We start from the raw sequence: 25,389 nt of genomic DNA on the forward strand, positions 1-25,389 counted from the left end.
CACCACAACATGCTGTATTTTTAGTTCAGCTTCCTCAGTTCCAGCAGTCATACACTTCAGTTTGAATACAAACACAGACCAGTATGATCCTCACACAAAAAACAGTTGTAAAAACCAAACAGGTGCTAAAGACAAACTGCCTTCACATCTACCACAGGTTATGCTGGGGGGAGGTAGGCCTTTTTCATACAGCAAAGGTTTTGCTGTTCTCAGAGAAGTAGAAGTAGGACCAAAGTACTGCTCAGAAAGAGCTGATGCCCTGCAAGTCCCCATTTTGGTCTCCAGACGCATAAGGAATACAGTATGTGGCTGAGCAAACACTGATAGGCATTACTGAAGTCTTGATAAGAAAGTACCTCTTTGTATCAAAGACTACAAATATTGAGGCAGGAGTGACCAAGACCACCTTCTTTAGCATGATCCGGAGCTCCGTTTCCTTGCAATTAACTTGGGAACTCTGCAAGGCCAAGTCACACAGCACTGGATCACAGGAACAACGATTTGCCACAGAGTGAGTTTGTGTTTGCTTTAGGCACAGAACAACCAGACAGTTTACACCAGCCTCTCTGTTCTAGGTCCAGAACATATGCTGCTTATGAGACAGATGAATAACTCAGAAATTAGTGAAAATGCTATGAACAGCAACTGCATGCCATAACTTTTCATTCCATCAGAAAACACTTTTTATCTATTTATTCAAGCTGGAAGAATGCATTTGTATCAGATCAGCACTATGCACCATATCATCACTGTACTTTGGATACTGTAGCAGGAGCCCTAAAGCTAGATTTTCAGTACTGTCAAAGCACTGCCAATGAGAAAATTATTCACAAAGTAATGTAACCAACAGAGGGGAGAAAGTCAAAACTTGAGCCCAGTTCCAGCTCAAAGATGAAGAGTGTTACCATAACAAAATCAACTCCTTTCATGCCTTTTTTCTTTGAAAGGTTTCTCATCATACAAGATCATATTTAAGATAGTTCAAGTGAGCTATGGCTGAACACAGACTTTTCAGCTGTACCTAAAGTATGGTCTTACAACTTGACCCACTTGAACACATCTGACAGAAAACTGGAAGACATAACTGTTCTGCTTTTGTTTCAAGTGGCATTCTTAAAACAATCGAGCAGAGTTACTTTCAAAATTCTGTAATTATACAATATGCACAGTGGTTTCTTAACAGTAGGAGGTTTTTTCATATCTAAAATAATGTAACCCCTCCATGACTGTAGCTCCTCATAAACTCAATATATTTACAGTGAGTGAACTGTACAACGCAAATGTTAGTAGGTAGCCTACTTCAAGTGCAAACGTATTAACTATATGAACTAAAAATCTGTTGGGGAGAAAGCTAGAAAGTATTTGTGAATATCTGTATTGCCAAGAAAAGGCTTAGTACTACAATTATTTCTTCTGCTAACTATCAAGAGAAATGAACAAAATCCTAAAATAACTATTCAAAGAACAGCTACTCATCAAACCAAGTAGAAACATATATACAAGAAAATGTATGAAACACCAAAGCATCTGCCCAGGGTTCAGTGCTATTGAAACTGTATGATGGAACAGTGTCCACCAAGAAGAGAAAAAAATACGTACAGCATCAAATTCAGAAGGCTGCAAGTGCTCTGGAGGAATGGATTATGTAATTCAACAAAGTGCTTAATTCTCCACTTCAGAAATGGAGGGGTAGGAGGGAGAATATATAAATCTAGATCTGGAAAACTGGTTCAGCACTAGAACTACAGAAAGTGACCTTGGACTTACCATACACTTTAAATCGAACACAAAAATTGACAAAAGGCCAACACAATTATGGAGTCAATCAACAATGTTACCATGTGAGACAAGGAAAGTAATTCTACTGCTTTACTCTGTAATGGTAAACTTGGACAGTACAGGCAGTGATCAGTTTGGGGCACTGCATATCAAGAACCACCTTGATAAACTATGTAGTCCAAAGAGGATAGATATTATTGCAATAGTTTTTGGAAACATGATTTAGCAAAGGTTGATATAATTAGATTTACTTGCATACCTGAAGTCAGTTCTCCTCAATGTTTCTTAAAATTAAAGAGCAATTGAACATTGTCCTGCGTTCACTGAAATTAGGGGTGAGTGGAAGACACACAGTGATCTTACCATAGCACTTAAGCATGGAATCAGCTTGTCTAAGGTGGACATAGAATTATGTTCACTAAACATTTAACCTGTTCTCATGTATAAATATCTGATTACCATTGTACACATGTACTTAACTCTTCCCAAGATCAACAAGACAAACAGTAACCTCTCAGGAATATCCTTGGCATTTCTACTGTTACGTACAATTCCCTAAAGCAAGTTCTCAAAAGTTGTAGAGTTATAATCCTGTGATCATTTCAAATACCAGGGACAGATCTATAGGAAACTACATGTAGCAGGAGGAAAATGCAAGGTGGGCTGCTAGTACCTGCCCAGATCAAGCAAACTGGCAAAACTACGTATCAATAGGAAGAATCCATAAGAAGCTTGCAAGAATCCAAGATATAGGAATCAGGCAGCTAAACACATTAGCATTTTAACTGATATTTCTACTTTACTGAATCAGCAGTGTATGTACAGACATACTAAGATAATTAGGAAACAAGGGGGAATACCCTAGAATAAGGAGATAAACTAAATGATGCATCTCTGAAGGAAGATGGTCCACATGACTAACACAGGCAAGAGGTAGAGGTTTAACCCTACTCAAAGCATTCTCCGTGCCACATAGAAAAAACCTGTACTGGGTCCACAGTAATAAACTCTACTTATTCCAGAGTAGGGAGAGCTGCAGTCAAAGGCTACACAAAAAAGAAACAGATATGGTTTATGGGGCTGGAGCAATTGTGTGCTTTATTTGCATTGATCTGACATGCAGAGAACTGCAGCAGCAAATGCCAGCAATAGAAAGTATTAATGTCTATGCAAGGCTTTTTTTTTTTTTTTTTCTGTTGACACCTTTACCATGCTTATGATCTGTTTGTGGCATTTATAACTGTTAGGCCGTTCAGATTTGGATTGCCCATTTAGTTATTTCTTCACGTGATGTAAATACACCACCAACCCTACAAATTTATAGAATTAAGCAAAGATTTTTGGCAAATCTCTAAGTGGATAAACATGAGGTTTATTATTCTGTGATATTATTCTGTGATGCACCAGTAAAGAAAAGCTCAAGATCAAAAGCTTGTGCTTTTGGAATTCAGTGTGGGTCTGCAGCTAGCTTCCTATACGCAGAATTTTATTACATCAGCAGGAGAACAAGATACTTAATATTACTTTTCACTTAGAGAAAGTATTTTTAGACAAGTGTTAAGGTAAAGGCAAAGAAACCCTGTTTCTCCTGTATACATAGAAACCTATCTGTAACTCCAAGGCAGAGTCAATCAAGTCACTAATTACAATTTTCCAAGAATATGAAAGGTAGTAATTCCTTACCTTTTACTTTTGCAATAACTGTTCCTGCAGCACTAAGAATATCAACTGAGTTTAGAGTCTGATGTTTATTTATCACTGCTTTTAAAACACGTAGCAACTCCCCCAGGCGTTCGTGTACTACCTGATGCAGGCCATCTTGATTTTCTGAAAAAAACAAAGGAGAAACTACATTAAAACAGTGAATTACACCTCATCACATTACAAACCACTTTGATGATATTCAGCTTCACTGAAGTCTAGGCCATATGGAAGCTAGGCCTGCTTAGAACAAAGAAATTGTTAAAAAAAAGTTATACTATCATTTGCCAACAATTTACCTGCAATGTTGTATGCCATTTACTAATTTCTCCCCAAAAGTCAAGCAAGTATACTTTAAAAAAAAAAACAACGGGGGGGGGGGGGGGGGGGGGAGGGGAGAGAGAAGGAAAAGGCGGGGATGGGGAAGGGGCAGGACAAAAGACTACTTGAATTAAACCATCTTTTTCTCATGTCGTTTCATCAACCACCATTTTGATAATTACATATATTCAAAAAAAGAATATAAACAAAAGCAGTTTTGGATTGCACATTTGATACTTCTTCTCCCAATACAAATTCAACACCATTTCTGTGTATTCATAGAATTACACAAAGATTTTCAGCAAATGTTGGCTAGTTTTTAACTCAAGTGTCCGTCAAATGTTATGCATCTTTAGTATATAAGCCTAGATCTACAAAGATCTGTCTTTAAGCATGTCAGTCCTGATAAAGAAGCTGAAAATCTAAATTATTTTGTCGAATTAGGCATAATCAGAAAAATTCTCAAACACGCACATATATAGGGCAATGGTTTCTACAGCATATGCCTCTTGCTATGCGCCTCTAAATCCCCCCCCCCCTCGCCTTATTTTTTTTTTTTTTTTTTAAATAATTCTTGTTGCCTCCATGGCACAGGTTAAACCACAAGCTCTTCCATTCTGTTACGGAAAAGGTGCTGGTGCATGGAATTAAAGTTTCACATGCACTAGAGTGCTGCGTTGCAAGTTGTGGTAAAAAGCTTTCAAATTCAGGAAAGTCTAGCTTATGAAAAAGAAAAAGAGGATCTAATACAAGCTGACTCACTTCCCCACCGAGCAAAAAGGAATGGCAATTCTGTGTTGTCTGTGGCCATGATAACAAACAGGTCAATACAGACAACTACAGTACAATGCAAATTGATCCAGTGCTACTCAGAACAGTTTCAAACCTGAGCCATTTTGTCCTGGCTACGAGACATTACATTTAGGCTAGAGGCACCTAAATTCTTCTGAGGAATCGACGAAGTACAACATGATACATCACTACTGTCAGGTGGGTAGGTAGGGGGACTACATACAAATTACATGCCATTGTATCAAGTGCAAAAGCAAGCCTTCTAAGGACCACTGTGCTTCAGGCTTTATTTCCCTAGGTGTCAAATAACGAGATTTTTTTCAGCTCAGACTAGCTTATACGTGGTCAAAGGAAAAACCTTGACTCAGGAAGTGGACTAAGGCAAAAACTTTATCTAACATTCACTGGCACTTTGTGTGTTTTCTCCTGCTGGCGGGGAGTAGGGAGCTCTATCCTTAACAGGTCACACAGAAGTCTAGGAAAACCCATCTTACACAGCAGTAAATGAAGAAAGCTCTAAGTAATTCATTAGAGAAACATAGTTGTGGCTTTATCTTCATTTACATGTATACATCATGGTTTTTAACTGAGGACTCAAACACAGCAAAGGCAAAAAAAAATAAGAGGCTGGTACTAAACATGGCTATGATTCAGTACATAATCTGTCTCTGCTACTAAAACGTATGACAAACACACATCGATCTAAAGGCATACTATAGCTCAGGGTTTGGAACTTCATGGGGAAAGCAATCCAGGCTTGAAGTAGTTTCCATACAAGCAACAATAGCGGAAGCTGGGACCTTGGGTAACAGATGATTTATAGAGGATACGAAAGAGTATCAGGAAATCATGAAAGTCATGAAAATAGTGGGTAGAATCAACCACTCACCAACGTCTTTCTGTTAAACATGATGCACCTCAGACGATTAAACAAGAGCAAGCAGGAGCCAGATTCAAAACACAAAAGGGTGATTTTTCACATAAGAGACCTGTGGAATTTCTTACCAAAACACAGCAGTGGCACAAGAAGCGTACACCCTGTGGGTTACTAATGAGACAATAAACTCCTTACTAGGTCAGGACATGGGTCCAGCTAGCCTGTGCCTTACACAGCAGCGAGTGATGCTGCTTCGGAGACTAGACAAGACTGGCCGCTTTCTGTGGGCCAGTCCCCCAGCACCCCCAGCTGCTGCACCACAGTTGCTCTTATACACTTCAGTAACTGCTTACAGACCTGCTGTATTTGAATTCATTTAATTCCTTTTGAACCTGCATCCACAACTTGTTTTCACTCAACTACTCCACTCTTTAGACCACTGAACTACTAAGCATTGTACTAAAACAAACAATATAACTGCAACAGCTCAAGGACTCCCCTAAGCAGAAAGGGTTCAGAGGGTACGTCCAATTTACCATTTTTACTTTTCTCTAGCTATTCACTTTTGGCAGTCATTGGAGTTCAGACACCAAGTTAGACACAGCTTTAGTCTAAGCCAGCATGGCAATTCCCACCTTCTAACACTTGGAGAAATTCTATAGCTGTCAAAATGAAACCAGTTAATTGTAATGATTCCTTCAGCATTTAATCCATCAAAGCCTCAATTGTACTCCATCAATGCAAGAATGCATGCTGTTGGGAGTACTGGGCAGCTCCAGGCAAAGGCAATGGGGAAAAGGAAAGACAGCACAAAGCCAAAGTGGATCAGACAACATAGAAAAATATATCTGAAAATTATAGTAACATGTTATTTTCAGGAAATAGAATATTAGAAAGTTAAAGGTAATTCCAATTAGTTGATTAAGAAACATGTCTAGTGTGTAGACTTAAGTTTTGAAATACTTAAGGAGCAGGTAGTCTATGGAGGGCATGTCTCCTCTCTTCTTACAAACCTCCAGAGGCAGACATTCCACAATCTTTCACTGGCACTAGTGATTTATATTGGCAGAACTGGGACAGATAGGCTTTTGAAGGAGGCATCTGAAAGCTGTATGCCACACACCTTCCCCATGAGCTGTCTCTGTCTAAGCAGAATATATGCAGTCCTCACATGAAGGGCATGAATATTGAGGCCAACTGACTAGAGATGGTCTGCACAAGTACACCATTTGACCAGAACTGCACCTCTTACCTGGCCAAGATGAAGGTGTCCCTGTTTTCTGATCCACAGATGTCCACTTGTGGCTGAAAAGAGTTCCTAATCATGTGATCAGGAATACCCATGCACATACTCCATAAGCAGGTCCTTTTGGTGACATGGTGGGTAGACTTTTGGATGCCTAACAAGTAGGGGAGGGGAAACAAGGCAGGAAAGCACCCAAACCAATCTACAGATTACTCCAAGTTTGAGAGTCCTCAGGAAGGAGTGCATCACAGGCATATGGCAAACTGCATAAATTATTCCAGGGAGTTAAGTGTGACCCACAGCTACAGGCTTGACATTACAGAGTAAAATGGACTCTTGAGGTTCCTTACAGGTTAGGTCAAAGCAAAAAAAAAAAAAAAAAAAAACAAATCATTCAGAAAACTGATTAAAGCATATCTGATCCCAAAATGCAGTTTCTTAGTATGAAGATTTGATAATATCTTACCAGACCAACTGAGTTGGGGAAAAAAGCAAAATAAGTGGGAAGGGTAAGAGAGAGAGAAAGAAAAAAACCTTAAGGGACCTCTTGAAGTCTGAAACAGAAGCAGTAAGCTTCAAAGGGAAATGCAAGTTGAAAACAACTGCTGAATTGAATTAGATGTTTATCATACCATCCAGAAGAACACTATCACTAAAATAATACATTCAAGCATAAGTTTAGTTATTTGTACTCTCAGAAGCAAAGGTCTGGCTACACCCAGCTGAGATTTCTTTGTATTCCATCACTGTATTATTTGTTTACAAAATATCTGAAACATTGTTTCTGTGCCTTCAAAAGACAAAAGGTCTGCGACAAGTACTGCTTGGGGAGGGAGGGGTGGAGCAGAAGTCATCAGGAACCACAACTACACTGCATTCAGCAACTGATACTCACCAAACAGACACTAGAACAGAGATTTCCTGTTCAGGACAGATTTATAAAACTCAGGTAGTAAAACAATCTAAACATGCGAGATTAACAGAAACACAGTTTTAATACTAAAGGAGTCTGAAAACAGCTAGGAGACCAAAACAACAGTAGAGCAAGTACTGTTTACAGTGAAAAGAATGCATGAGGAAATGTGTCCCTTAACAAGTTCCTGCAGCAATTCAATCTAACTTAAGCAGTCATAAAAATTAATATTTACTTTCAGTTTTTCTTCTATCCCTTTCACTGTACACACTTATTTATCCATTTCTCCACATGAAGTCAAGCAGGAAATTCCTCCACCAATGGATGCTATATCAGTTCAAAAAAAAAAAAAAAAAGTCTTTCCCAAGCTTAATAACACGAATTACAATACCATATAAGAGTAGTTAGTACTTGGGACCACAGGACTGCGACTGCCAGTGATGCTGCAGCACAGAGGACCTCTCTGGCCACCTGAGTTCAGCTGTTTGCTTAAGTAACTAGTTTCCTGAAATCTCCTGGAAGAAATCACTCAGCCCTCTACCAAAAGAAAAAAACCAGAGCTCTTAAAACTGTGGGAGGGGGGGAAGTCGTGGAGAGAGCTTAGCCGCCTATCTGCAAATCTTCTTTCACTGGTGCTTAAACTGTCATTTACATTAGCTGAAAACAAACTCTTCCAAAATGTACACGCAACCACATGAAAGCATACTCTGTAGAAGTAGAGAAAGAAGAATAGAGTGAAAAAGCATGTATTCAAAGCTGACAAACCTAACACACACAAATGATATAACAAAGCAGCTGGGAAGCCTGTCAGTGTTAGCCAAGCCATCTCAGTAGCACACTGCTGTCACTAGCATCCCACTCCTCAATGGTTTCAATTTTATAACCACTTCATTTATAACCATTTCATCTTAAAACCACGCATCCATCACTAATGTAAAAACAGCATAAGATACTTTTTTTCTAATTTTAGGTATTTCTCAACAGGAAGCCTTTGTTTAGTAAATATTAGCAAGCAATAATGGCCTTACAGCTATGGATTCTGTTCATGCAAAACAAAATAAAATTTGCTCATCAAGTTTGTCAGCGCCAGTCACCCTCCCTGCCAAGTCAGGGCTGGTCACAATACATGCAGTCGGGAAAGGCACTGCTGTGTCAGTTGGCTGGTATTCTTTTGTCTGACCTGATTTATTGTTGGCCCAAACATTTCTGAAGCTTTTTATTTCAAAAAATGTACACCAGGACAAGTTTAAATACAGACTAACATACGGTTTTTCCCCTCCATGGACATTGCATATCCTATATTACTGTTCAGACCCATACAGAAGATGCATACACCATTCTGCTTACGGCTTCTCCACACAGAACATTAACACTTTCTAACGGCAGCAGGCTCTCCCTCTACTACCCAATTTCCACCAGTCATAAGAGAAGGGGAACCACTAATACAACTGTTGTTTTGCTGTGGCTAAAAGTTTAGAACTGAAGTTGGTCACTGATGAAAAGAAAAGATAGGGTATAGATCTAGATAAATCAACTGAAAAGTAACACATCTGTGAAAAATTCTTGAAGTCAGATTACATATGAGACTTTCAAAGCAAGTGTTCTAGTTCACCATCTAATAAGGTCCTGCTTTCCCTATGAAGCTTTTTACAGGTACAAATATGTGGTTATTTACTTCATGCATTTAGTAGCTTTCAAGAACATTACACACAGTGAAAGATAGTACCAGTGTGGAACAACCTGCCATGCATACTGTCTACGGCCACAAGTTTATATATATAGATCAGTCTTTTGACTATGGGGGGGGATATATATAAACTCATCTCACTTGTGAAAATCTTACTATAAACAAAGTAACTTGTATTTTTTGCACAGTTTCTCCATCTACCCTCACAAACACAATTAAATGCCTTGTCTTTGGTAAGTGTCTACCATGAATTCACTCACCCACTCTATGGATGTTACCACTAGTTTAAGAAGATGAGTAACTGCAACTAGATGAGAACACTTATATGCCCATCGTGTACAAAGCCACTGGGCCATAGCCAGTGGCAGAAACTAAGGATCACCCTCACTAGGTCTAGTCCCCATTTTGAGAATTCCCTTTGTAAATTGCTGCTTTCCTGGGATCAGCTGACAACTGTGTACTTCAGCTCCCCTTTTACTTCCACTGAAATATAGAAGCCTCAATTCTGGTTTTAAGTGCCACATCATCTGCATAATTTCCAATCTCCTTCAGGAGAAAGGGAAAAAACCAGACAGAACAGTCTTGCAGGGTGGTAGTGAGAACAAGCACACAAACTGGGAAGCAATTTTCCCCAATATCCAAGTATCTGGATCCAGAACTTTAATAAAGTTTCACCTTATGGAATGCAAACAGTCAGCTCTTCATTGCTTTCGATCTTGGAAGGATTCAGAAGAAATAAGTTTGAGTAACCAATGTTTCAATCTGCAAGACCAACATATCAGCTAAAAGACTGTCGACTCCTATTTACTAATAACCTCATTTTTGGCATTAAGGTAAATTAGAACCTATTTCCATTACGTTACACAGAAGGATTACATGGTATCACTAGTTATGCCACCTAGGCCAGGTGAAAAAAAACCAAGTCATCTTTGGAATTAAGCTGATCCAAAGTAAAACAACTTTAAACTAAAATCACATTAGTATCATCTTCATCAGTGCCCATATTGTGTAATAGGAAACTGTCAGCACTCAGTTCTGAACCTGATCCAGACTATGAGACTTCCCAGTGAGCATCACAGAGTAGGCAAAACAATCATACAACAATGAACTGTGTGGAAGTCACCTAATTCCTACATCTGCAGTTTGAGAAACAGTCCCAGATTAACCCATCATTTTATTTTTGCTCTCCTCCCCCATCAGCCCCATTCTAACATGATTAGCAGCCTGCCATATTTGTCTGATTTGACAGAGGTCACTATCACACTCAAGACACAAGAACTAATCAATGTTTTACACTTTGGTTTGACCATAGTAAAGTTGACCCATGTCACTGCTGTCTAGTCTCAAGGAAGCTTTTGTAAGGCAATAAACACATGGGCTAGATGTGATTTTCATCAATTGTACAGATACAAAATGAACAAAACTTTTTTCCTTTAATGGTGGTGTAGTTATTTTATTTGTTGGTGGCCACAGTTCAGGAGTGATGAGAAAACAGGAGTCTTAGCTAACATATTTCTTCCTTTATTTGGCCGTATAAACATACTGCAAATGTAAGGAATGAAACATTTTAATTCACTGAATAACAAAAACTCAAAGAATTTCTGGAAGAATTTATCCTTGCAAAATCTCTTAACAAGGCTGGAAGCTGTCAAAGGCACTAGTGAATTCATCACATTTCAACCCTGTGTTATGATGCAGAATTAGAAGCTACCTACCCATCCCTATGTCAAGAAACATCGTACTTGAAGCTTTCAAAATAGAAAGATAGTCAGTCCTAGCTTTTTTGTTAATCTGTATCATGGCAACCCTTGTTGTCATGGCATCGTTAAAAGACACTACACCAAATTCATACAGTCTTTGGCAACATGCTCTAGAATCCACTGCAACCAATGTCTTAATCACATTATATTGCAGCAAAAGTGACAATTTATGCAAAATAAACAGTTATGCAATTATTTCAATGAAGAAATTTCTAAGGACATGTAAAGTATGATTAGGAATGAAGAAAAGAAAGGCATAAAAATAGTAACCCAGACCCCTGCATTTGACATAAAAGCATTGAGGTTTGGGAGGTTTTCCTGAGGATAATATACAGAACCAATTCAGTAAGAATGCATGGAAGTTTCCTGCAAATAGCTTATTGAATACAGTATATTGAAAGTAGCAATGTTGATTTCATTTATTATATGCAAATAATGTTTTTATAATACAAGAAAGAATTTAACATTTGGCAGGTCAGTTACCTCTTTACTGCTAAACTACTAAATTTGATCTTAAAACAGGTTGAAAGTGCAGGCTTGCAATTTTTGCAGAAAAATTGCTCTTGGAGGAAACACACAACTATTCCCCCTTTAGTCTAGCCTTCCAGGTAAGACTTCTAGCATGATGAGCTTTTGGTGTGTACCACAAATAGCCAAACAGCCCTTTCAGATTTATTATTTGCTATCAGGGATTGGCCAAAATACATCAGTCTGTCCATTTAGATTTGACCATTAACCATGCTGACTAGCATCTAATATGACCTTAAGCTATGGCAGTTTTTGTTTGTTTGTTTTTAAACTGGGCTAACATTCCCACCCCATTTTAATTATGGGCCAATTCTGTACTTCTGAAAAGTCAACGCTTACGTAAGAAGTCCTTTTTGCTTATGTAAATAGGGCAAACCAAGGCTCAATTAATTTCCAGAAATTAAAGGAAAGTTATAAAAATCAAAATGTCTTAAAAAAATCTTTTCAAAAAGTCAAGAAAATAGATGGCGTACATGCAAAGTACATCAGAATAATCAAAATCCTATAATTCTGCCTACACTGAAAGCAGTTAAGTATTTTCATTATGTTGGTTTGCCAACTGACATCAGCAGAACAGTTGCTACTTCACATTCATTTTGCATTTAAATTCATAGATGAACTCTCCATTTGTGTATGTGGGGAAGTCTTTTGGAAAAAAACCTACCACAATGCAGCTTTTCATTAATCTATTTCAATATGCTGTACGCTACATTCCTTCAACTTTTGTATTCTACTAGCCTTGAGATTCCAGTCAACTAACCTAGATGTGTTCAGCCATGCAGTTTAATCCTTAGAATACATTAATCTTTTATTAACCCCAAATTTAAAGACCAGAAACCAGTAATGAAAATTGCTGGAGTTTCCTTATTTACCTGTTTCTGACAAATGAGAGTGGACACACTACATGGCCATTTTAGCCACTGTTTGTATCATTTCCCTGGGTCTTCCAGGAGTTTAAGAATAAAACTAGGTGAGGATAATGGTTCAGCACTTTCAGAACACATTTTAAATTAGAATCGTGAATTGTCAAGTGGACATAAAACTACATTCTTTATGATGAATACATTTGCAATAAGCTTGATCAGTCACATTTCACCAGAAAAATCATACCCATCAGGATTAGCAACTATACCTTTAGTAGTATGCTACTTATTTCTTATTCAAGGGCGTTTCACTAAACTTAGTAAAGTAGTCCCTGGACTGAACAGCTGCCAATAGAAGACACTGTTAAAATAAAACCAGAAAAAACCAAACTTTTGTGCTTTAAGCAACTGTGGTCCCTGCAAATCGGTTCAAGTTCCAATAAAATATGAAGTAATACTCACTCAAGTTTCACAGCACAAATTTCTGAAAAAAAAGAACAAGTTGGAAAAGGAAACCCTTTCCCCAGAAAGCTGATCTTACCATATCAAACTGGCACACAGAAGAGTTAGTATGAAAGTTTTGTTTTCATTCATTCAAAAGAAAATAAATTTAACCTTTGCTAACCCTCATCAAGAGATTATTAAAAAAAAATACTTAACCTTTAACTCACTTTACTTTTAATCTAAAATACTATTTGTTCTACATGGCTGCTGCTTCCACTTTTAGCCTAAGTCACCAATTGAGCAAAGAAGCTATTTCACTGCTGCTAGCCCACCTAGTTTTCAAAAGACCACACAAAGCCAGGATTATGAGATTATATGGTGTTAAACAAGAGGTGCCTTACTTTGTGCATTTCTTTTAAAGGATCTTTTAAAACAATTATGAACTGCTATAGTATGTGATAGTATTCCATTTATAGTTTTTCAATTAAAATAAAAGAGTATGCAAAATCAACTTAAAATTTAAGTGGGATTCAAATCACTAAGGCAGCAGCCAGTACCATTAGTTGTCTAAAAAACTGATGAACATAAAAGATTAATTATTTGAAGTTCCAGCATTGAGGACCTGCTGAAACAACCACCCAAGAGAGTAAAGCCTGACTATATAACTTGCACAGGTGACACAGAGTGATGAGCCATTTGAATGCTCAAGAGGAAATACTTTCAAAATCTTCCCACTTCTTAGATTCAGGAACAGTCAATCCACTTTGCAATATAACATTTCAGTATCAGGTATTTCACACCAAAACATCTTTGACTGAAGAGGAGACAAAACACTACAACACTACACTGTCATTATAGCAGTAACTGATGGCACACCACAGCTGCACACCCCAAAAGACAACAGTAACCCACTGCACAGCTCACTATGGATTTTGAATGGAGTAGTATTTCTTCACAAATACTTTGCAATAGAAAGGTGAAAAAGACAAACCACAGAATCTCTTTGCTTTATGGCTCTGGATTTACACAGCTGTTTCCCCCTAGTACTACTGAAGCTGACATTCCAGCTAGTCAATGCTAAATTAAAAAAACAACCAAAGGATATGCAGTCCAGTAAAATCTACTGAATGTGAAAATTATAATAGGATCAGGCAGAACTTGGTCAACTACATACTTGAATAGTAGCCCCATGCATTCAGTTTTTCATCCAGTGGCATGCAGCATTTGATGTTGTACAATAAACTTCTCTCATTACTAAGAATCCGATTTATTTATATGGTCCAGACCTCTTGCTTGCTTTCCAAATTAAGTTCTCAGCCACCTTCTCTAAAATCTCATGTCCAGTCATCAGCCAAAGCCAGCTACAGCTAGAAGGAGTTCTCCATTCCTTGCCAAATTTGTTTGCTTGTTCTTAACAAGAGCTTAAGCAGGAATACCAGAGAGCATTTAATTTGACCACTCTGCAGTCTTAATGCTACTGTTAGTTTCCCCTTCTTCACCACTTGCATAACCTATTTATCATGGTCACTTTCTCAAGGCCCTTCACTAACTGTCTTCACTCAGCTATCACAATTCACGTATGCTACTAAGCTTTCGGATAAACAATTTGCACCTTATCAAACAGAAGCACAAAACAAATAGGACTATCCCTCCAAAAAGCTGCCTCCTTCAACTGCTCTTCTGCTGGCAGTGGTTAACCTACTTCTGCGCCGAGACCACAGCCCATTTTGTTGACCAGCACTGTTCTGTTTCTCTGTACCTCCACTGTAGTGATTCCAGTAAACATTTTTTTCCACATTATCGGCATTGAAGAACTTCTGGACAGACTTTTTAATTCCATAGTTGTGGTAGCACCTAGAACAAAGTACCTTATATACCCTATATACAATGAATGAATGAAAAAAAAATCCCCAGAAAACAAACAAAAATGCAGAAAAACTTAAGCATCCTACTGAAGAATCCATTCATATCACTATCAATACTAAAACAGCAACAGGAATTCATGAACATTGAGCAGGCTTTAAGCTAATCCTCAGGAATTCCCTGTCCATAACCATTTCAGCAACATCTGATCTTACAGAGAGAGCTAAGAATATGCTGTACTCCAAGAGCAGAACATCAACTGAGGTGCTAGATTTGTTCATAACAGAGCCCTAAACCAATGACACCTGCATGAACTGGAAAAAATTCAATACAATGCTCAAAGAAGAGCACCCTTTGGAAATCCTGTGCTACAAATCTGAAGTCTGGCCCCAAATCCTAAAGATGTCACAATCTCTTGTTGAAAAAGGCATGGGGTGAGAGAAAGGACACGCTTGTGCTTCAACTCCATTGTACAAATATAATTCCTGTGAATTACTCATCTACAATCCTGCAATTCATTTTAATCAAAGACAACATTATTTTCAATGCATCTTAGCTGAAACTTCCTCACCAGGCCTCCCACATCCTGCAGATTCCTAAAACTAGAAAAGGATTAAGACGTTGCAAGAGCTAGAAGAAACACTTTATTCTTTCCAAAATAAGAGCCTCCTTTTCTCTTTTGCATTCACAGTATGCATAGCAACATACATAATACCACAGTCATTCTACATCTCACAGATAAGAAGTATTAACATAACTCTTAAAAATGTAATGAACTGCTGCAACACCCAACCGTGGGCCCTGAACCCAAGTTTAACACAGCACAATCAACACATTTGGAAAAGGGAACATGCTACATTATTGCAATAGCTCTTTTGAACAGCTTAAGCCAAGAGAATTTGAACCTTACGCTTTCTTATTTCTCCCATACATTCTCGAATACCCATTTACATTAAAAAATAAAAAAGTCTGTATGTTATTTCACATACAGACATACAAGGTGAGACACCAAAGTACCAGTGTTCATTCCCTCATCATCATTCTAGACCAAAGTAACCGGAGCCATTTTAAATGCTGCTTCACAATCAAAAAGACTATGTAAAACTGAGTGCCCTAACCCCAGAAATAAGAGTCTTGTTTAAAGTTCCTTTAAAAGCTTTTCACTGCTCCTTGCAGTAGATATATTTTCATTGTCATTTGAAATTTAAACAATAATGCAGCTTTCATTGCCACTTCAGATTTAAGCAATAACTGGACTTGCTCAAATATCTGAAGCAGTTAGTCATGACACAGAACATAACTCTGAAGAGGTAAGTTTAATAAATCAACCTTTGTTTTAAGTTCACAGAGTCTCCAAAATAAAGATAACCAAAATTGGCAAATAAGAATTCCTACATATTTTTTAAAAATTAGCCCAAGGAAGTACCTTCAAACAGTAAACAAGGAAAAAAACAGTAAAAAGGAAAAATCCCTTGCTCAGCTAAGTCACAGACTCTATAAAAAAATTCCTCAAGTCCTCTGTTTTTCAGTTATACTGTTCTGTAATGAATGTCATTAAGTTGAAGGTTTAACCCAAAAAACTATTTCTACAACCTGACATGAGTAACCTCAATCTTCTACAAAAAGAGGCATTTTAGGGAGATAATGGAATGAGCCCCCATAAAAGTCCTACTTCACTTAAAAAAGGGAAACGTCTACCTACAAAGATCAAGGTCCAGGCTCTGTATCACATCTCCTACCCTGCCACACAGTTCTAACTCCAATCCATTAACAAGACGTTAGATCTAACCTAACCAAGTCACCACAACTGCCAGATTAGATGAACACTTGCATGGAATTAAGAAACAAGTCAGCTTCAGTTCTGTGATCTAGCTACATAAATAGGAAGAACAAACACTCCCAATGAAACTGGTGGAAAAGGAATGATTTAGTCTATGAAATCTTCATGAAATCAAGATCATTAAGATGACAGTCACAACTCATAACTATGCTAAGCATACAAAAATTACTTGTATTGATGTTCTTGTTTTACATTGCAACTTTGATAAATTGATGCATCAGAGAAATGAGGAGATGGAATATTTCTGTGGATACATTATAATACATTTTGCCAAGAGTAGGAAACTAATTTAGGGGAAGGGGGTTTTGTTTTAAGCACAAAAACTCCTACATGTACACAGGAATTGCTGTTAAGAACACAAGACTTCACACTGGATATGGATCAAACCTTATCTTTCAGTTGTTGGGGCAGAGTTCTTTGAGACATACATGTTTTTGTGTCCAAGTGTTCCAGTTTCTTAAGTTGCAAACTGTATTAGAAGAATTTTTGCTGTTGAAAGGCCTAATTTTACATTTACATTCAAAAAAGAAAATCTGACTATTCAACCTCTTCCTTACTACTCACCTTTAATCTTGCTAATCTTGCAATTTCAGTTGCATTAGCCTAGTTGCTGTGACAGAAAGGGAAGGTAATTCCAATTAACAAACTAGCTAAGGCTCTTTAAGTGTTTTGAGATTTTGTACATCAGAAATGCAAAAAGGAGGAAGAAACGAGTTTTGCCTTGTATTACATTTTTTGCTCTTCAGAAGCACCATAAAAATGGAAAACGCCTGTGCTCTCTTATAAATAGTTCAGAGTTCTCCTAAAGAAAGATATGCTAATTATTTAAGTCAACAAAAATATCCGGACTGCACATAATGCTTGATTTTACATTTTAAGCATTCACAGGCCTTCAAGACACACACACATACCCCTCCTCCTGACTGCTGATCTTAGACACTATAGCAACAAGTGAACATTTGTTCTGAAGGAATGTGGAGTATGCAACTGGGGGAGGGGTAGTACTATCAGTCACAAACTTATCTGCTGGTCCACTAAGTTAAATAATAACTTCAATCTTCCCTGAAACTGAAGAAACATCATTTACTATCCAACATTAGCAACCTGCATTTAACAGGCAGCTTACACTTTGACTATAAAGAACACAGCTTTGCTTGGACTGAACTTCAAGAGGAGGTTAGGTTTTTTTCCTCTGCTTGTTCAGAGTACTGGAAATAGGAAAATTGTTCCATGACTGCCTATTAATTAAGCAGTGCTCCAAAATTGCAAACCTGCAAAGCAAAAGAAAATACCCAGCTCCTTTGGCTCTGGTCACAGCATCTGAAAGTCCAAGACTCCCTAACAAAAGCCTGCAAGATGGCAGACTTGTATAAAACAAGAAGCTTAGGCAAAACAGTTTGTGGAACGATCTGGAATAAAATGGAAAGAAAGGTGGAAAGTTCTCTCTCCCGGCTTAAGTGTAACATTCATGGGGAAAAGCACAGTCTGTAGCTACGGCTGTCTCCCATAAACATCGACTGGAAACTACTTTTTGTTGGATTGTTGTGGACTTGCCTTCATCCAGGCTTCACTAGTTATTTTCTGGACAGCGTTCTCTGGAGTGCATCAAACTTCTGCTTTCTTTGCAGAACTTCTCAGGTTTGAGGAATCTGGCACTGGACAGGAACAGGACTCACTGCCAGGGATCACAGTGCTTCCTGCTCATGAGAGAGACCAGGAAGAAAGTACAGTGTGAAAGTAAGGGAAGCATGGGAAAATAACCAGGAGGTCTCTGGCTTGCTGTCAACCTAGAGCTTGACTAAGAGAAGCAGCTTACATGCCCGTCTATTTTTTTTCCTCTGAATTTTACCATAAAAAGCATCAGAAGCTGTTAAAAAAAATAATCCCTACTATTGGCTTTGCATTCCTAGTAATAATTTTACTTGTTAAAAAAAAATTCAGGAAGTATTTACTTTGTTCTTATTTACATCCTTTACTTCTCTTAGCTTGAAAGACTATTTCACATTTGTCAAAGAACAGTTTCAATTTTAGATTGACAGAACTAATATTTAGAAGTGACTACTACTTGGAGATAGTGAAAGGGTATGCTAAGGAATTTCCAGGTCAGAAAGACTGGAAGAACATACGTCTTTGCATATTTGCAGGTTTTAGGAAGGCAAGTTTAAAAGATGACTGTCAAATTCAAACGCACCAAAAGCTCAGAGCTAAAGAAGGCTGATTAATTTGCCATCTACAAAGGGCATTTTCTACTTGCTGTTGTCTCCACCACGACCCCCTCCCCCACCTTTCCTATACCCCTGTCAAACTCAGCATTCAGTAGAGGAGACAAAAGAGTTGGTACAGGGTTTAGCAGCGTATGCTGTAATGCCAGGGTGGAGTGCCACGCCAACTCTGCCTAGACACTCACAGTCTTCTTCCATTTTAACCGCTCGCCACTTGTTCCTTTGCCAGCCGCCTTCTCCTTTTGCTGGCATTCAGTACAGCCTTACAGTCAGCTCATGGAACTGATCCGGCTGAAAACTAGTTCCTTTCTTCCTAGGACCAGCTTTTAGGCAGATCTGCCCTGAGAACTGGCTTGCTATGCAGTCACCAGAGAACTACTGCCAATGCCAGGAAGAAGCAGTGAGATCACAGCAGCTCACACTTAAGTCTCTTCTCTAAGCTGCTGTGGAAATACACTATTAGCACGGTTCAAAACAGAGCTGTAAACATAACAAGCTCTATAATAAGAAAACAACGATTTTAGATGCATCTTGTAGATTTTCAACAGTTACAGAACCGTACCATCAATTCAGCTGTTGGTGGGGAATAAAAACCTGTAATTTCTGCAGGAGGACCCTCAGAAGTTACTGCTTCCAGCTGCCTTACACCCACCCCAGTCTGGTTTAGTCCTGGCTTCCCTGCTACTGTGGCGCACAAGGTCACTTCTGCCAACCTTGCTATGAGAACAGTAACATCCAAGCAGCAAATACAAATTGTCAGAATTCACCTCTTAACGCCTTAACACGTCTGTTCAGCAAGAGGATGAACAATGTCATTGTTCATCCTTTACTTTACAAGTAAAGGATGTAAACAACTAATACATTTAAAATGTGCAGTTAGTTCCTTGTGGACCAAGTTTGAGTACAGCTACAAAGTACAAAAAAGGTCATATTTTAATAATAAGTTACAGAATTATTCTTCAGATATTACAAGTATCTAACACTTCAGTAGATCCTGGAATGGATTAACATTAAAATTCCACTTCAGACTATTTGTCAACATCCTCAAATGTTGTTATTTCTGTAACAGGATTTATTATCTACTAGACAGTTTGTTTTTCCCTTTTTTGCGCTACATGGAGTAAGAGAAACAATGTGTAATGCTTTACATGAATTCCTCTGCCTTTTCCCAAGGATTCTTGAAGGTCATTTAATCAATTGACAAGCAGATTGTTTATGCATTTGATAATCACTATGTTCTCACGGTCCCTGAAAGTTAGCTGCCCTGACAGCATTTTGCTTTCCCTTCTCCCATAAAAGTTTTTTGTTTTTTTTTTTTTTTTTTATTTAGGACACAAAATACTATCAAACAGAAAACCAGCACCATCTTCCACAAAGTTTTAAAGAAATCACTCCTACTTCCCTCAAAACAAAAAAATCCCCAAACATTCCTTCCAGAGACTGTTGCAAAGAAAGGTAAACACTTTATCAAATCCTTGTTTAGAGCAGTTTGCCCACCTACCAAGCACTCATATTATGAGGTGTCATTAGACAGGTAAATAAATCCAATTTAAGGTGTATCAAAGACAGCACCTTTCATTGAGAAACATCAAAATTGGAATAAAGAACAAACAGCAAAATTACACCTAGTGTTATAAATTATCATAATTTCAATCTGTAATCTTCACTGCAATAGCTAATGAACTTCAGATTTCCCTAGCAAAACAGGACAAACTGACTTTCAAAAATACTGCCTCAGAAAAAGGACTTTAATGTTTTACACTATAGGAAAAAACAGAAATAAAAATCAAATGCTAAAAATACTACAGTACTTTAATCATACTAAAAATATGGACAGTACTAAAAAAAAAGCACACATTATCAAGCCTGGAAGGGCTGAAGAGAAATCATTCATCTTTGACCCTCAGGCACTATATTCACTAGACAGCTTCTGGCTTTTAGCGTAGCATGCAATTAATACCAGGCTCTGTGGTGCTAAAACAAGGTTTTGATGTCACTAGAGATTACAAGTTCCTTATTTTGAGGGAACTATTTTACTTGACACACCTTTAAAATTGTCCCACTGGGCAGAATATCTTATCCTTCAAAAATAAGGACCTGACAGATTTCAAGTTAGGTAGCATTCCTGATCCTTTTGAAAGTATTGGTGCTATTATAAAGAGGATGCAGACATTCCTGACCAGGCCATCCAGCTTCACCAGTATTTGTACCACTGCTTCAGTTGGGGGGGGAGCAGGGGGGACATAAAAATAAAATCTTGTCAAACTCTAAGAAACCAGGCAGCAAAATCTGATCCTCAAAGAGAAATCTGCAATGAAAGGTAAGAGCTTTGTCTTGCTATTCTGTTTTCCAAGATATCTGGAAGAAAGGTTGTATTAACATTTTCAAATAAGCTTCAATTTATATTAGTTGAAGATAGGATGAGCTTGAGGAAAAAAGTTCTTGCTCATGAAAAGGATGCAGAATTACCCACATGAAGCACACAATATCACACTTTGAAGATTACTTCAAAGTTTGTGATAAAGCAAGCAATAATTTCAAAATATATTCTGAAGTACAGTCAAGAAGATTATATATTAAACTATAATTACTCCTGCACTTTTAAACCACATGCAAATTTTACCCTTACAGCTATTCGTAATGAAATGGTATTTCCCACAGTCCCAAGGGCAGACCTTACAGTATGAAGCATACATTACATTCCTTACAAAAAAAAAAAAAAGCAGATGTCACAAACTAGTAGCTAATTATCTTCAGACTAGGGAAACAGGAATGTTTCCCCCATCTCTGATGTGATACAAGTAAAAGCTACTATTTACCGTTTAAAAGTGAAACACTTAGTAAAATATCTGCTAATTAGAACTCAGACTTGTCCTAAATATTCTTTTGTGTGGTCCTTTTAAACCTGAGTAAATGAATCTCATTTGTGCAAAGACCACGCAGTAGCATCATTTGCTTAAAGCAACAGTGGAATTTATTATATGCAGTAACAGCACAGACTGTAGTGTCACCAATCTCATAAATATCTATTCTTAAAAAGACTCTGAACTTTACATACCTGTACAATAAGCAATACTATTTTTTAACTGATAAATTCTCTAATAAAAGTTTGCAAGAGAAAAGTCCTGCATATTTTGTCTCCAAAAGCAGCTTACATGCTTTCTATACAACTTTACGAGGTATAGGCATGCTTGTATTTTGAAAAGATTGGATAGTATATAGGAGTTACCCCGTAGCTCCTATTGTCCAAAAGAACATATTATGCATGTAGATGTCACCCAGCCTCAAAATTCAACAGTGCTTACTCACAGACACATTAAACCCATGCTTTGGGACAAAAATTAAGCTCTTCAAGTTACAGGATTTAAGTATAGCTCAGACACTTCATATTCTTAAGTATTTTCAATACTGTGGTCAGGTTGTTAAACCCTCAGCAGGTCTCTGTGGGAAGCAAACAAATTCTCAATCCCAAAACATTCTCTACCATGGAAAGTTACTTCTCTTCTTGAGTGCTACTACCTCTGAAGATCACAGACAGCTCCAGCCTTTAGACTGTACTTCACTGTATGTCCTACCTTTTCAGAGAGGGGTGCAAGTTGAAAGCAACAATTAGGTTCTCACACTCTTAGCCCATAGCCGGAAAGTTACTACTGGAACTCAAAACACAAAGAGAAAACTCATGAGCTTTCAAGCCACTATGTCTTAACAGTTTCCACTTAGGATGTACATTAAAACTGAAATAAGAACTAAATCTGGAGTACATCAAGAATACAGAATGCCATCAATAAAAGTGAAAACTCAAACAGTCTTAAGAACAGCACAGATTGCAGGTAATGATCTGAGTGTTCTAGGTATTAATTCAACATATACTCTCAAGTTTGGCCTTCCAGGCAGGGATTTCTGAGGAACGGTTTTCATTTTCTTCTTATCAGAAAGGAAAGAAGATTGACTTATTTTGACTCTCCTCAATATATTTCAATTATGTCTGACCTCATAAAGTATGAGTGCTACAAATGAAGAAGACCTTTCAGTTCAAACACAAAAGACATGGTGACAATATAACTGTCCTTACTAATATCTGCCATAGGACACAATCTCGCTCATCTGGAAATTTAACTGAAGACTGGACCAAGAGACTGATGCATCAACCACTACAGGTTCAGTCTGTCATCAACTAAAATGAAATAAAAAGTTTCCTGTGAAACAGGACTGGATTCATTGACCTAGGTTCAAAAAATGCCCAGACCTCTTCTTTAATGAAGACATTGGTAAAGTATCTCGATCTTATGCCTCAAGTTGGATCGCTAATAACAGGTCATTACATCCAGTGAGTACAATGCCTAGATTCAAATGGCAATTTAAAAAAAAGACAGCAAGAACTGAAGTGTGTGGAACACATGGTATTTCACTCAACACAAGAGGCAACTGCAGCTCCCTCATGTCCAAACAGCTGACAAACTTTTCAACTCTACAGTTACATTCAAAGGATTTTTTGTTTGTGGGTTGGGGGTGGGGGTTTTTTGGGGACAGTGGGGTGGAGGTGTTTTGGCTTTTTTTTATGTGAAGTACCATTAAGAAACAAGTTTCCTACTTGGTGCCAGCAAGGAGATTCCAAGTTTTTTAGATTTGGTTTATACAACAAACATTATTGGGTAAGAGTCTGAAAACAAAGTTACAATGCTGGGTTTACCTTTGTTGAAAAGTAATATCAAAAATTTATTCAGCCTTATGACAATGAGACTACTGTAAGAAATTAAATTATATTAGCATAAGTAATGCAAAGAGAAATAGCCTTGAAATCTACAGATTTCAGTTACATAACCTTCTCCCCTTAAAAGAGATCTCAACTTACTCATGTTACATATCAACTTCCATTGGTACCGTACAAAACACAGCACAAGTTGTATAATCCAAAGACACTTATGATCTAGTTTAGACACGAATACATGTTATAATCCAAAACAGCTTAGATTTTTCATCCAAGATAGTATCACTACATCGGGAGAATGTTAAGTGAACCATGGGTGAATAACTGGCTAGGCTCTTCCCTGCTCATGTTATCTGAGCTGCCTTGGAACACAACCACCAGTCAGTACAAAATTCAAGGCACACCCCCACTGGAATCAGCCTACCTACTGATGCAGACCCCAGCGGTTGCCGGCCCTGGCAAACAGGGAGCCACGTGGTCAAGAGTGAAGTTACCGTGTATAGAAAGGAGTTTTTAGACAAACTGCCAAAGTGGCAATACTACAACTAACAGTAGATGTAGAAGCTAACACTTACCAGGCAAATACAAGACCTCACTGATGCAACCCTGTCACACCACTTACATTTCTCACTTCTGAACTGCTTGAAGATGGATGCAACATATACCCTTCAAAATATTTTTTTTCCTGTAGCTAGTAGCAGAATTTTTTTTTAGTTCTTATTTCATAAACTTTAGAGCAAAGCTTTACTAGAAAATCTACATCAAATCAATAATTAATGCTGTCCAGAAAGGAAGAAATTAATTTCCCATCCCTGCAATTGATTTCACCTTGGAATAATTCATGTAACTAATCACAGGATGGTGGTAAGCTGCAAGCATTATGAGCAAGAATTTTATGTGTAAGAAGTCTGTTCCATCATCTTAGTAAGTTTTTGTTAATTTTTGGACAGACAACTATAAACATTTCCAAAGATAAATAAGATGGAGAAATGCAATCCAAACTATGCAGCTTTCAGGTTGTCTCCAGACAGCAGTAAGCAAGCCCAATATTACAGAACTCATATAATGAATTTTTGGGATGGAGGTCAAAAAGACGACTCTTAACTGTGGAAAAGAAACATCTCTCCTTTATAAATTAACAATCCTGTAAATGGACAACACTGTTTTCACAAATTAATTCCACAATGTAGTATAAAACAAGAAGACAACTCCTGTCTTCTGTGTTAGTTTTTTTGGATCTTCTGAGTACAAAATTTTAAACTGAACATTAACTAACAGCTGCTGCGTGGCAACTGGAACACTTCAGTATTTTGACAGTCCCTTCCTACAGGATGCCCATTTCAGTGTCAGTAGACGCCAGACACCCCACCTCACAAATAACTCTGCTCATCCTGTGTACTCAGCAAAAACACTGTGGACATGAAGTGATCACTAGTCTCAAATTTATGCTCTATTAAGATTTGTTCGCACCTTTTGGCAGAGCTATTTCAGCTGTGTGCAGACTCACTTGAAACAGAGGTGACTGCAAATGCTCAGCACTCAGGACATCTTATACAAAACTGCTCTGGATGTCATTTCAGCTATTAACATGGTAACGTTTCTGTAGAAGTTCGATAAAAGCTTTCCTGCTGATGACCAAAAATAGAGTAATACCATTTCCCTAAAGGAATAGTAACACACAATAATGTACACTCCTCAGAAGCAAGAAAATTTGCAGTTTCCACCTGCTGGCAGAAGATGGTAAATACTTATCTTGTAGAGGAAAAAAGTGCAGAGTTACATTCTACCTTAAAACTCAAACTACTAGTGCATAAGACTTTCAAAACCCAAACCAAAACAGCCTAG

General features: G+C 37.8%; 1 protein-coding gene across 2 annotated transcripts in view; it reads right to left on the bottom strand.

The window, feature by feature from the left end:
* Positions 1-25,389, bottom strand: part of ARHGAP29 (Rho GTPase activating protein 29) — a 54,874-nt gene that overhangs the window by 25,773 nt on the left and 3,712 nt on the right. For both annotated transcript variants that reach the window (XM_049807314.1, XM_049807313.1), the window contains exon 3: positions 3,463-3,606. In XM_049807314.1, the coding sequence (XP_049663271.1) occupies positions 3,463-3,606 (144 nt within the window). The remainder of the gene's footprint in view (positions 1-3,462; positions 3,607-25,389) is intronic.

The sequence above is a fragment of the Accipiter gentilis genome, chromosome 8 (assembly GCF_929443795.1).
Source record: "Accipiter gentilis chromosome 8, bAccGen1.1, whole genome shotgun sequence".
In the NCBI taxonomy this organism is placed as follows: domain Eukaryota; kingdom Metazoa; phylum Chordata; class Aves; order Accipitriformes; family Accipitridae; genus Astur; species Astur gentilis.